This window comes from Pantherophis guttatus, chromosome 11 (assembly GCF_059756535.1).
Source record: "Pantherophis guttatus breed Tessera chromosome 11, ASM5975653v1, whole genome shotgun sequence".
Taxonomy (NCBI): domain Eukaryota; kingdom Metazoa; phylum Chordata; class Lepidosauria; order Squamata; family Colubridae; genus Pantherophis; species Pantherophis guttatus.
The window spans coordinates 25,632,888-25,645,424 of NC_142073.1; the positions used below are offsets into that span (position 1 = coordinate 25,632,888).

General features: G+C 42.8%; 1 protein-coding gene across 1 annotated transcript in view; it reads right to left on the reverse strand.

Annotated features, from left to right (window-relative positions):
- CSNK2A2 (casein kinase 2 alpha 2) overlaps positions 1-12,537 on the reverse strand; it is a 29,065-nt gene that overhangs the window by 1,884 nt on the left and 14,644 nt on the right. The window contains exons 4-10 of the mRNA XM_087877156.1: positions 11,995-12,045; positions 9,147-9,206; positions 6,514-6,597; positions 5,344-5,454; positions 4,138-4,239; positions 3,043-3,143; positions 680-828 (exon numbers count right to left, since the gene is read on the reverse strand). Coding sequence (XP_087733282.1) covers positions 680-828; positions 3,043-3,143; positions 4,138-4,239; positions 5,344-5,454; positions 6,514-6,597; positions 9,147-9,206; positions 11,995-12,045 — 658 coding nt within the window. The remainder of the gene's footprint in view (positions 1-679; positions 829-3,042; positions 3,144-4,137; positions 4,240-5,343; positions 5,455-6,513; positions 6,598-9,146; positions 9,207-11,994; positions 12,046-12,537) is intronic.

Genomic DNA, 12,537 nt, shown 5'->3' on the forward strand with positions numbered 1-12,537 from the left:
TACCAAACAAGCCCAAGCAATTCAGCAAGGGAGCTTCCAACGGAAGCTGAACTCCTCAGTCCAAACAGGCTCCCAGGCCTATTTTCTACGGGTGCCTGGGCCTTTCTGCTTTCTCCTGATGCTGAATGAGGAGACCCAAAATGCCATTTCTGGAAAGATTTATCTCAGTGGCTATCACTGCCTTTTAAATCTGTAGATGCTTGGGAACAAGGGGTTTAGCAAGTATTCTTGATTTGTACTGTAATGCATGTAGCAGGAAAAATCTGAATCCTAAAAACTTTCGTTATGAGAACAGATATTCCAAAAACCAAATACATTTAAATAAACATAATTAAATCAAATATTTAGCCCTGTTAGAACATCTTGTATTTTCAAAGATTGGGATTGCATCCTAAATTCTAAAAAATGTCTTCCTAAATTTACTTTCTAAATTTACCCACATCCTTTGGATAATTATTTCTAAGACAGCAGCCCCATCTCTGCTGCAACCTATGGTGGCACTTTAGTAATCAATGACCAAGATAAAATGGTTTTGCAAAATACGGATGTAGAAAGTTTTCTGAAAATATTCCCACATAGCAAAGCAATTGGAGTTTCCAAAGATAAAGAAATGGAGTTTCTTCTGATAAAGAAATGCTGAATAGGCACCTGCATTTCCATATCTCCCCCCAATACTTACAGAAATAGGGGTGTTCCATGGCTTCTTTGGCCGTCAATCTCTGCTGATGGTCATATCGCAGGAGTTTGTCCAGAAGGTCCAAGACTTCTGGGCTGACTAGGTGTCTGTTTTCACTATGGATGAAATTCTCCCAGCGCTTCCGCGAGTGCCTGAAAGCAGAGGGGAGAAGCCGGGGCTGAGGGGAACGAAGAGGAGGCAGGTGCAGGAACGTAGATGCTCAGCAATGCAGTTGGCAAGTTGGGTTCTTTTGCAAAGGCATTTTTTTCCTTTTTTCATTACCGCAAGATCAAATTTCCTTGGCGGTTAGTTTTTATCAACAGAATCACAGAAATAATTTAGCTGTTTCTTATTTTTGTGGTATTCATTTAAACCTACATTTTAACTAGCTAACAAATCTAATATGTATTCTGGAAGGTACATTAAGCCCAATTCTCAAACATAAAATATCTGTTAAATATGAACTATCTTCCACAATATACAATATATATTGTATACTGTGAAAATCAAACATGGTATTCCTAAGGGGAAAACCCACAATACAATACAATACACTAAAACCACAACACCAATTTTAAAAAAGGTAAAACTAGCCACATCATATCCTAACATGTCTGATGAAAGCTAAAAGGCCTTCTAATAACTTTGTTAGTAGAAGTCCAAAACTGATCTACATCAAAGGAACATGACAACAAAACAGTGCATTTCTGGGCTACCTTTAACCTTTCAATATTACCTTGGAAAGCTAGAGTAAACGTGGGTTACAGGATAGACTCTGGGTCTCCCTTCAAATTCCAATTCAAAAAATGAATTGAAACCTGAATTGCAATTGCAATATCTGAGGTAAAAGTTTTCATTAATTTTAGGTTTCCGTGAGAATTCAAAATACTGAACGTAATGCTTGCTCGCTGGGTCTCTCTGACACTATAAGAAGCATTCTGGTTCCTGCCTTCTACAGGTAAAGAGTGCTAAGAACCCTGAGAGACAAAGCCACACACATTCACTCAATCTGGATGCTCTCTCTGTGATTTGGGTAGTGTAACGTAATGATTTACACCATGATTCTAACATATTAGGCAAATCAGAGTTCCTGTTTTACACATAACCCAAAATTAACTATGGACATCAGAGCTAAAAAAAGCCAAAGGGAAACAATTCAGCATGGTGCATAATCAGAGTTGAAGAGGGGTCATTAGGGACACTGAGTCTAGCCCCTCACTCAGTGCAGAACTCTATTTCTGATCGTCTATGGAGATTCTCAGGGTGACTCCTGAGGACACAGATCTCCAAATGGCCTCAATGGCTCTCTAATAGAATGCAAATGACCAGCTGTCTGCAAGGAATATAAACCCTTCCATTCCCCACCATCCAGTCAGAGCTGAAGAAGCTTCTTAGATGAGAAGCAAAATGTCAAAGAAAAACAAGAAAGTCCAGTTGACTCTTGAAAAAATACCTTTGGGACAACTCTATTTCTGATTTTATCCAAGAAATTAAAACTTATTTATCAACATTATGAGAGCCAGTTAGGTATAGTAGTTAAGTCATGAGGCTAGGAATCAGGAAACGCATGAGTTCTAGTCCTGCCTTGGTCACAAAGTCAGCTGGTGACTTTGGGCCAGTCCAGTGGTTGGTTGCTACTAGTTCGCCCTGGATCAGGCAAACCGGTAGCGGCGGTGGTGGAAGGCTCCGCCCACCCGCCCAGACAATTCTGCACATGCACAGAAGTGTCGTGTGCCGGTGCCCACGAGTGAACCGGTAGCAATAAATTTTGAAACCCACCCCTGAGCCAGTCCCTCTCTCTCAGCCCTAGGAAGGAGGCAATGACAAACCACTTCTGAAAATCTTGCTAAAAAAATTGCAGGGGTTTATCCAGGCAGTTTCTGAGAATTGGACACAAATGAATAGAAAGGGAAAAAAAATAAGCACCGTACACTCATATTAGTTTCATATTATCAATACATCCAGAAATGTTGAAATCTGGAACCCTAATTCCCATAAAAATTGCAGAGCCAAATTCTGGGGGATTCTATCAACAATCTATAGACCTCAACAAATACCTCGAGGCATTTACTGGCATTCCAAAGTAAACAATGTAGTCAAGGTAATCACAGGTTGTCATGAAATTGAAACCTCATGAAACCGGAAGAGGAAAAAGAACTTGTAAAGACTCTGAGCACTGGAAATCCACAGACTATAGAATTGGCCATACGGTATTTGGAAGCCCTCTCACAAGAAGGAAAGGCTGCACCTACTCAGAGGCCCAAAGGTCTGCCTGCCAGGAAAGTCCACCTCACTTGGTGTCATCCTTCAAACTAAGGGTCCCAGTCTGGGTAACGCAAGAGAAAAATATGCCACAATAAACTTACTGTCCCAAGATATCATTGAAGTGGGGGTCCAGTTCTATATGGTACTTCTTCAGATAACCATATAATTCATCTGTACCCAGAACTTTTGCGATGCGAACCAACTGCAACAGAGAATAGATGTATAGCACCAGAAAAACAAATAATAAGACCCTGCTCCACTCTTCCGCAGGGAGAATCCGGAAGGGTTAATGACCTGCTTTCCTGAGCCAACAACTTGAAACTATACAAGTTTTGCATGCAGGGTTTTTCCTTTCTCCAGTAACCTTGATAGTTCTGGAAGTTATTCTCACCCATAGAGAAGGACTATGGAAGGACTTCAGCCAGAGTATGGTCGATGGAGAAATATGCTCCCAGGTTCAAGCCTCACCACCTCCATTAAAAAGAAGCTACTCCAAAGTGGTTCTTGATAGACCAAGAGTATTCTCAGATATGTCATCCCTTCTAAGAGTCACAAGCTTACTCAAACAAGGCTTGTCAAAACCTGTGAGCAGAAGCCTGGCTCCTGAAAGCCAAGGAATGGCCCAGTCTGAGTCTTCTTGACTGTTGCTTTGTCAGGAGCAGAACAATGACAGTTAAGAGATATTCGGGCACAGAATATCTGAATGCAGCATAAGAGAATTCCAAAATAAATTCTAGCATGGAATTGTGGTTTAAAATACAATAAGCTAAATTTGTGGAATTTGTCTTTAAAAGGAACCAAAACAAGTATCAAACTCAACTACCCACCTTAAAATACTTCACAGCAGATCAGTGATCTTTGTTTTGGAAAGATAATGTTCTTTATAATATACAAAGTATTTCAAAATGAACATGGATTCTGTCTAATTATAAGTGGTTGTGTGTTGTTATTAATTTGATATCACTTTGAAAGTCTTATTACATAATGAATGTTGGTTGGTTTCTTATTTCTGGTTGGCCTCAGTTACAACTTCTGAGTGCCATTTGTAGCATCCCCAAGAGAGACACCATTGGTTCTGCCAAAGGCTGGAAGAGCTTTGCCTGATTCAGAGATTCTTCGGTTTTGATCTCCACTAAAAAGCGCAGCAAACGGCAGATGCTGGAGACCCCAGTCGCCCTTGCCCCACTGTTTCTCACCTGGTCATAGTTGTCCTGACCGTGAAAAAAGGGCTCTTTCCGGAAGATCATGCTGGCCAGCATACAGCCTAAGCTCCACATGTCTAAACTATAGTCATACATCTGGGAAGGAGAGGAAACAGCAGAAAGAAAACTATGAAAATGCACGCTAATGTCCACTCTGCCTTCTTCACTTTCCACTAAATTTTAAAACATGCTATTGTCACCTTTTATGTAAGAGTTCTGTCCAGCACCAGGGAAGGCAGCGGTTTCAAAAATGAATTCCAGCCAAGGCTCTCTGCTTCTCCCTCCAGGCTGTGTGTTATCGGAATGGACAGCCACCACCAGTTTCCAAGAGGTGCTCAACGCAGATCAGGAACACACGGCACATACTCAGGTTTGGCCCCAGGCAGTCGGGTCCAGTTGCCTCTTCTGTGCTAATATTACCTCCTGATTCCCTTTTCCTTTGTCTGTGCTTCTACCCAAATCTACCCAAGGGATGATGCTCCCTGTGCAAAGCTCCTGAACTTCAGGAAGTGCATCCAGAATGACCACCTAACGGGCCAAAGAGGAGCGGGCACTCCAGTGAACAGGAACTCTCGGCCAAAGGGAACCCGTTCTCGTGTCTTTAAGGCCCTTGTTTTGCTTTCCTCCCACCCAGTGTCGTCAAGACCTCCTTTGGCAACCAGGTATTTCCTGCACACCTAGGAGGAGTCTGGGGCCAGGTGGCTTTCAATGGTTCAGATGTGTTACCAAAAACATCCCTCTTGACGATACCAGTAACTGATTTGGAAAGAGAGCTGGTCTTTTCCTTTCTGGCAGGCTGGAAAAGCCTGCCAGCCTAACATCCCAGCCTAAGGGACACAGCAAGGCAGTTTGGGCTGGGGCTATCACATCTGTAGCACAACTACAGGATACTCAATGGTTTCCCAAATGTTCCTAAAATATATTTTGCCAGCACACAACTTAAGCTCCTGGTATCATAAACTGCACTAGTTGGGGGGGGAGGGGAAAACGGCAGCTACAAAATGCACACTAAGCTGCATTGTGTCTTCTGCCAGATCTCATGAGGTTTTATCCCATATTTTTAATCTGTTTTAAAATTTCATTTCTTTATATATTTGTGGCAAACCCCGCTAACCCTTTTTTCTGTGGGGAGGAGTGGAAAGTAGCATTGACACACATCAGTTTCTCAGAGCAAGACCCACAATGGAGGGCAAATCTTACTTGGTAGTCCACAAGAAGCTCTGGCCCTTTGAAGTACCTCGAAGCTACCCGGACATTGTATTCCTGAGCTGGATGGTAGAATTCTGCCAAGCCCCAGTCTATCAGCCGCAACTGTGAACAGACAAAACGGTCAGCTACTGAATACACTCTGGCAAATGAAGACTGTCCAACAGCTCCATTCTGCCCTTCTGTTCGGCCTGATAAATTTAGTCCTGTACTACCAGTCTGATTGAGAATTGCTGGGTGACTCACCAGACTCACCTAAAGAAAGTTCACTGTTAGAAAACGGACCAGATGCCTGTTGGGGACATCTAAGCCAGAAGGCTCCCATCAGCTTCTATCCACAAAGTCAACTGCAAGAGGGAAGCTTCTGCAACAGGCACCAGGTCTGCCTCCAAGCACAAGCTGGGTTTCCCACCTTATTCTCAAGTTTCTCCTCCTAAGGATTCAAAACCAGCTGCATCCAACATTCACATGGCACAAAGGGGGAGGAAGCCCATTTTCCTGGCCTGATTCAGCGTTAGACTAGAGGATGTCAAAAGGAAAGGAGACAAAGAACCGGAAAGGAAATGGAAGGTGCCAAGTAGGTCCAGGAGACCTGCTGGGGAAGCACAGGGATGGCTGGGTCCCAAAGAGAAAAGGAACTAATCAAGGAGAGAAGCAACCTGGAATTGAGGAGAAACTTCCTAACAATGAGGACAATTAACCAGTGGAACAGCTGGCCTTCAGACATTGTGGGCGCTTTATCACTGGAGGTTTTTAAGACACTGGACAGTCACTTGTCTGGAATGGTATAGGGTGTCCTGCTTGAGAAGGGGCTTGAACTAGAAGACCTCCAAGATCTCTTCCAGCTCTATTCTGATTCTGATTCTTATTGAAAAACTCAAAAATATTGGAGCATTCAAGAGAAACAGTTTTACTTTTTGCAGGGAAGGACATTTTGAAGAGGACAAAATATTTAGATCAGATTGAGGTTAACTGTAGGGGTGATGACTTACTCTGAACATATCCTACTGTTTTCTATCATTGATATACTTTTATTAGTTTTATATAATTGACATGGTTAAATAACTTAATCAATAAAGATTCTATTCCTTAAGATATTTGTGCCACCCAGCTCTGATGCATGGAGGGTGATGGGGCCCCTCCGATGCCTTTCAGAAGCGTTACCTTTTTTTGTTGATGGTCTATCATGACATTGTGGGGCTTGACATCTCTATGCATGATCCCCATGCTGTGACAGTAATCCAAGGCCTGAAAAAAATATTTGCTTAGAAATTATGCTTGTAATGCTGTCCAACTCCAAATGGCTTTGCGCCATGAACAACAATACTAAAACAAAATATTACAAAAACCAAATGCAAAAAAAGTCAAAAATATATTTTTTAAAAAAACTTGGAAGCACAATGGTTAACCTGGAAGGCACAACCAGGCACCAGCCCCACTCACAAAGGAATCAGCAGCTGGTTCAAGACTGGGAAGCCCCCTCCCAAGGCCATTTGAGATGGCTGCAGAAGCAAGGGGGGCGGATGGGAGAGCCCTTTCACCAGCTCACCAGGACCCCTGCAACTCCCCAGAGCAAGCCTGCCTTTCCCAGTCTGGATCAGCACCCAATGGCTTGATGCTGCTCTCTGCCAGATGGGCTCATCTTTTCCCCTTCTTTCCCTATCCCTTTCTTTTGCATAGTATCTGGTTAGACACTTAGTTCCAAGTATCAACGTTTTCAAGAAATAATCATCTTCTGGCTCCTGAAAGAGTAAGTGTGGGCCAATGTTGCCCAGATTTTAGCTTGAGTAAACCCAGCCTGGGCACAACAGACACCCAGTATCTCAAGATCTGTGCCCAGCCCTTCCTCCGGGGAACCTCCTTAACAGGGCAGGAACAACCTGTTCTCAAAACAAACGCTTCAAGCAGAAATGCTACTGGGGTGCCAACAAGGGTCTTTGATTTTACTTCTATATTACTAACTCCCATGTTGTGCCTTCTGTGCCCACACGTTCTTTAGAGTTTGCTCTACCTTCCAGAAACTTAAGTGGAAGCAAATAACGGGCAAGAGCAGGCAGAAGAAAGACCCCCATTCCCCATCTCCTGCATGGCAGTTATTTGGGACGGAGTGGGACAGAGAAGAAAATCAAAATGTACCGGGGGTGGGGGGCTGCACTGGCTGTGCCATGGTTCCATCCTATGCAAAATTAACTGACCTGGGAACAAAGCATGAAGAAGCATGTCCAGAAGCATGAAGTCTAAAATACATTAAACTATTGGGAATTCAAAGCATGGCCCTTCTGGAGATCTGTACCCAAGTCCGTTAATTTTGTGCATCCCTCCATAGACAGAAACTTATACCTTGGTTCCATAAGGCTGTGGTTTCCGTCGTCCCGATATAGTCAGTTGGCGCCATCTCTGACTATTGGGGGCGAGTCGTTGGCCCCCACAGATGGGGTTCGCAACTTGGGTATCCTCCTGGACTCACGGCTGTCTTTTGAAGAGCATATGACGGCCGTAGCCAGGAGGACTTTTTATCAGGTTCGCCTGATTCGCCAGTTGCATCCCTTTCTGGATCAGGACTCGTTACGCACGGTCACTCACGCCCTTGTCACCTCACGCCTGGATTATTGTAATGCTCTCTACATGGGGCTCCCCTTGAGAAGCACCCGAAGGCTCCAACTGGTCCAGAATGCAGCCGCGCGGGTGGTAATGGGAGCAATGTGGCGCTCTCATGTAACCCCCCTCCTGCGTGAGCTGCACTGGCTCCCAGTGGTCTTCCGGGTGCGCTTCAAGGTTTTGGTTACTATCTTTAGAGCGCTCCATGGCTCAGGACCAGGGTACTTACGAGACCGCCTCCTGCCACCAGTAGCCTCTCACCGACCAGTTCGCTCCCATAGAGAGGGACTCCTCAGGGTGCCGTCGGCCAAACAATGTCGACTGACGGCCCCCAGGGGGAGAGCCTTTTCTGTGGGGGCACCTACCATCTGGAACGGGCTTCCCCCGGAGTTACGAAACATCCAAGACGTACGCATATTCCGCCGTGCCCTGAAAACATTTCTATTCCAACAAGCTGGTCTGGCCTAACTCTCCCTTTTTAATTGGCTTTTAAACTGGCTTTTAAATTGGGTTTTAAACCTCTTTAGATAAATTTGGATGTTTTTAATCTTTGAGCCTAAATTACTTAATCTGTTTCTTAATAGTTTTTAACTTCTATATGTATTTATATTTATTATGGCTGTTCACTGCCCTGAGTCCTTCGGGAGTAGGGCGGTATACAAATATGAAAAATAAATAAATAAATAAATAAATAAATTGAATTGTGAATTATTATTTAAAGCATAGAGTAATTAATTGTGAATTATTCTTTAAAGATAACAGTTAATTGTGAATTTAAGTTAATTGTGAATTATTCTTTAAAGCTTGGAGTATTATGTAAACTAGGTCAGTTGGCGTTTACTCAATAGACTAAAGATAAATTAGAGTGATATATGAACCAACCAAAGGCTTTAGCCCCACATGTGTTCAATTCTGATTCTGCAATGTTTTGGATCTCAACCAACATTCAGATGTCTTTAATGCTGAAGCAAAGTCATCGGTGTCTTTCTCAAGCCTGATTGCAAACTTTCCGATTTCTTTTCTCTTTATTTTTTGGAGAAAATTTTAAAAAATGATTTGGCATCATTACACAGCTCCCCATCTGAGAAAACGTAAATTTAGGTACCATGAATGTCTCTGCTCACTCATTTAAACCACTCAAAGAACTTCAGATACTAGACAGTTTAAAATTTCTAATAATTAAAATCATGAACACTCACCTTGAGCAATTCATACATATAAAACCGAATATCAAAATCTGTTAGAATTTGGTACAGTTGCTGAAAGAAACACAAGAAAAGATAAATCAGGTTTGTGGCTCCATGACCTTTTACGTCTTAGGTCCTCCGACTGGGTGGCTGCAGCTGCTCTTCTGCACTCAGCAAGAAGTCTATATGGACTGCAAGAGCCCTAAGAGGAGACTGACAAAGCCTCAAATGACCCTGGAAAGCCAAGGTACGGGGCAGGATCCTAACACTTGTTTTCTCTACCCACCATTTGCAATCTGATGAAGCTCCCATGGAGATAGGCGGGGTGTTTAAAGTGAAGAACTCATGCTGGGAAGATTGCCAAGTGGTTAGGTAAAAACAAGCTGGCACTCTAACATGGCATTGGGGTAGGGAATTCTCTGCATGCTAACCTGACCATTGATGAACAACAACATTAATAGAGGCAGTCAGAACCCTGCAATATCCCTAGAACTCTGTTCTAAATTGCTACTTAAGGCACCACAACCTGCTCACCAATGTTTATGGTGACCCTGTAAGGGAAATACTTCTATCTGCAGGGGAGAATAGAAGTAACACCTTAATCTAATCTCCACTGTAGTGACAGCAATGTTGCTCCTGTCCTCCCTCCAACCCTCACCTAAATTACTGACAAAGAAGTTAAATGGCACTGCTTGCAGAAAGGATAACTAAAGATCTTAATTTCCCTCCATTCTTAAAATGATTTATATTCTCTACTTATGTAATTCACGTAGCAGCCCCCTCACAAATTAGTCAGGATGGTACACAATTAAAAGTTACAACCCATAAAAGGCATTGCTCTCTCATCCAAAGCCTGCCAGATTTATGAATACAGAATCTACCCTGATCACCTCCACCTTGACACTCGTCCATAGAAAATCTAAAATTTGGAAATGCTACATTCTGTGGCTACATTTCAAACGCCAGCTGGGGAAGTGGCACACATGCTAGCAATTTTATTGCATGGCCAATTGTGTCATACTTGAGCTCTGGGAAGACTCTAGGTATCACCCAAGTATTTAGAATCTCACTTCACTGCCTCTCTCGGACATGATTTCCCAGATCCTTCCTTAGGAAGAAAATGGGTTTAGGCATCAATCAGTATAATCAATTAGATCAGATACAAATCCTTCAGCAACTTCTTCATATATTTATTCTTCAACAGCTGACCTAACTGGCTGGCTTCCTTTATTTAAAACAAAATTGGGTTGTTTTAATGCATTGGACTTCTTGCTTTCTTACCAGTTCAAATTACTAACAACTTCAGCTTGTTCTGCCAGAATATATCATATTTATATATACCTGGATTGAATAACATTCATCAGAAATTAATTTCTTTTGTTAATTAATTAGCTACACTGGCAGGCAACTTCTTTTGTATGACCAGGGCTACTGAGCTGAACCTGATACCAAAGCAGGATTCATTTCCCCATACTTGCTACCCACAACCTCAAGAGGCAGGCTGTGAATGTGGAGAAGCCCCTCTTCCCCTGAGATCTGGGCATTGGGTATTTGCCCAAATAGCATTATTGCAGTAGAAGGAACCCATCATGACCACCGGGCCAGCCCATTTCTCTCACTAACACAGATGACCCTTGGAGACTCAAGGGAAGCGGAATATCCTTCGTACTACTCTGGTTTACTGGATTTTAATTTCAATAATCCTGTGGAGTATCTGTTCTATTCCAGTTTTCTAATTTATTAGACTACATGCCTTCTATCTGAAGGCACATTCGCTGGTATTTCCATTAGATTTTATATCCACTGATTATTTCACTGATACTTGGGCTCCTTCTCTCTATAATATTCCTACAATGTATATAGTTTCTAATGCAGGGGTGTTAAACTCAAGGCCCGGGGGCTGGATCTGGCCTGTAGGGTACTTAGATCTGGCCTGCAGGGCCATCCTGGAAACAGTGAAGGACGGACCTGCGGTGCTTCTGGCAGAGAAAGAGGATTCCCGAGCTCCGTTTTCACTGGTAGAGGGTTGCAGGAGACTGTGGCAGCTGAAAACAGAGCTTGGGAGCCCATTTTTTCTGCCAGAAGCATAGCAGGCCACCACAGGCGCCGACAGGAGTGACAGGGAGCTGGCCACGCCTACCCTGGCCACCCCCATCCTGAGGTCAAATACAACCCTGATGCGGCTCTCAATGAAATTGAGTTTGACACCCTTGTTCTAATGCAACCAATGTTCTTCTAAAAAAATTATACAGTACAGTGTTTCCTAATTTTCTTCACTCCAGATCTGCTGCTCTTCTTCCAAATTTCCTTTAGGTGTGCAATTTTATTCATAATTCTCTGTTGTTATTAAACAGCTGCTGATGTCTCTGTGAGCTCATTCCCACCTTGAAGATTTATTACAGTGTCAGCAGCGTAAACACACAGCTAATTCTTTTTGGCTTTCTCTCTAAAGAAAATTATTATAATTTTTTGCAATGTTATGTTCAACAAATGTGTCCCAGATTCTAAACCATTCTACAGCCCGGTCTTAATTTTTCAAAAAAACTGAATTAAATCCACCAGGACTACTGTTTATTTCAAAATTTAGCCCAGTTCCCAAATGAAGAGTGCAACTATAATTGAAGTATTACTGCACAGAGATGAGTGTGGAATGACCCCCTGCAGGGCCACTGTTGCTATCCTGAGATGGATTCTCCAAGCAAGGCAACAAACTGGCTCTGAGTAGCTTTCTTTGAATTGTGCCACAATAGCCAGTTTCCTGTTGGCAGGTCAGCTTCTTGCAAATTGCCTTAAAAGCTCCAGAGTTTGTTCTGCCAGAAGAGCAACTCCACATTCCATCTCCCAAGCATTTCTGACTCACCTTGAAGTCTGTATTATTGATGTATTCAAACACCAGAGCTGGAGTCTTTGACTGAAAGAGAGAACAGTTCAATTTAATTACACTCTGTTCTAGTCCATTTTCCTAATTATTTCAATTTTTTTTTCAATTGGCTCAAATTAAACAGCCGAATTGGTTTCTCATTAAAGATATAGCAAACAGCATTGAATTATCTCACACTCGCTGGTTTCCTCCTGTTTCCTGACCTACCTCGAGGACTGAAGGGGAGTTTTATCTGAAAGAATATTAAACATTTCAGAAACCAATTAGAAATCTGAATCCAAATGTTCCCTATGCGGTGAGATGGAGGATGCACCATCAAGCCAGCCAGATCAGCTGATTCTTAGTCAGTCAGTCAGACCTTCTCCAGGATAATCTGACCCCAGCCTGGCCATTCAGCTTTTCCAACAGATGTGTGGGCACACATGCATGCGTCTGTGTGTGTGTACAGACACAAATAAAACATATACAAATCAGAATGTAATTCCGTTCTGTAGGTGAAGCAAAGAATCCCAGTACCTTTCA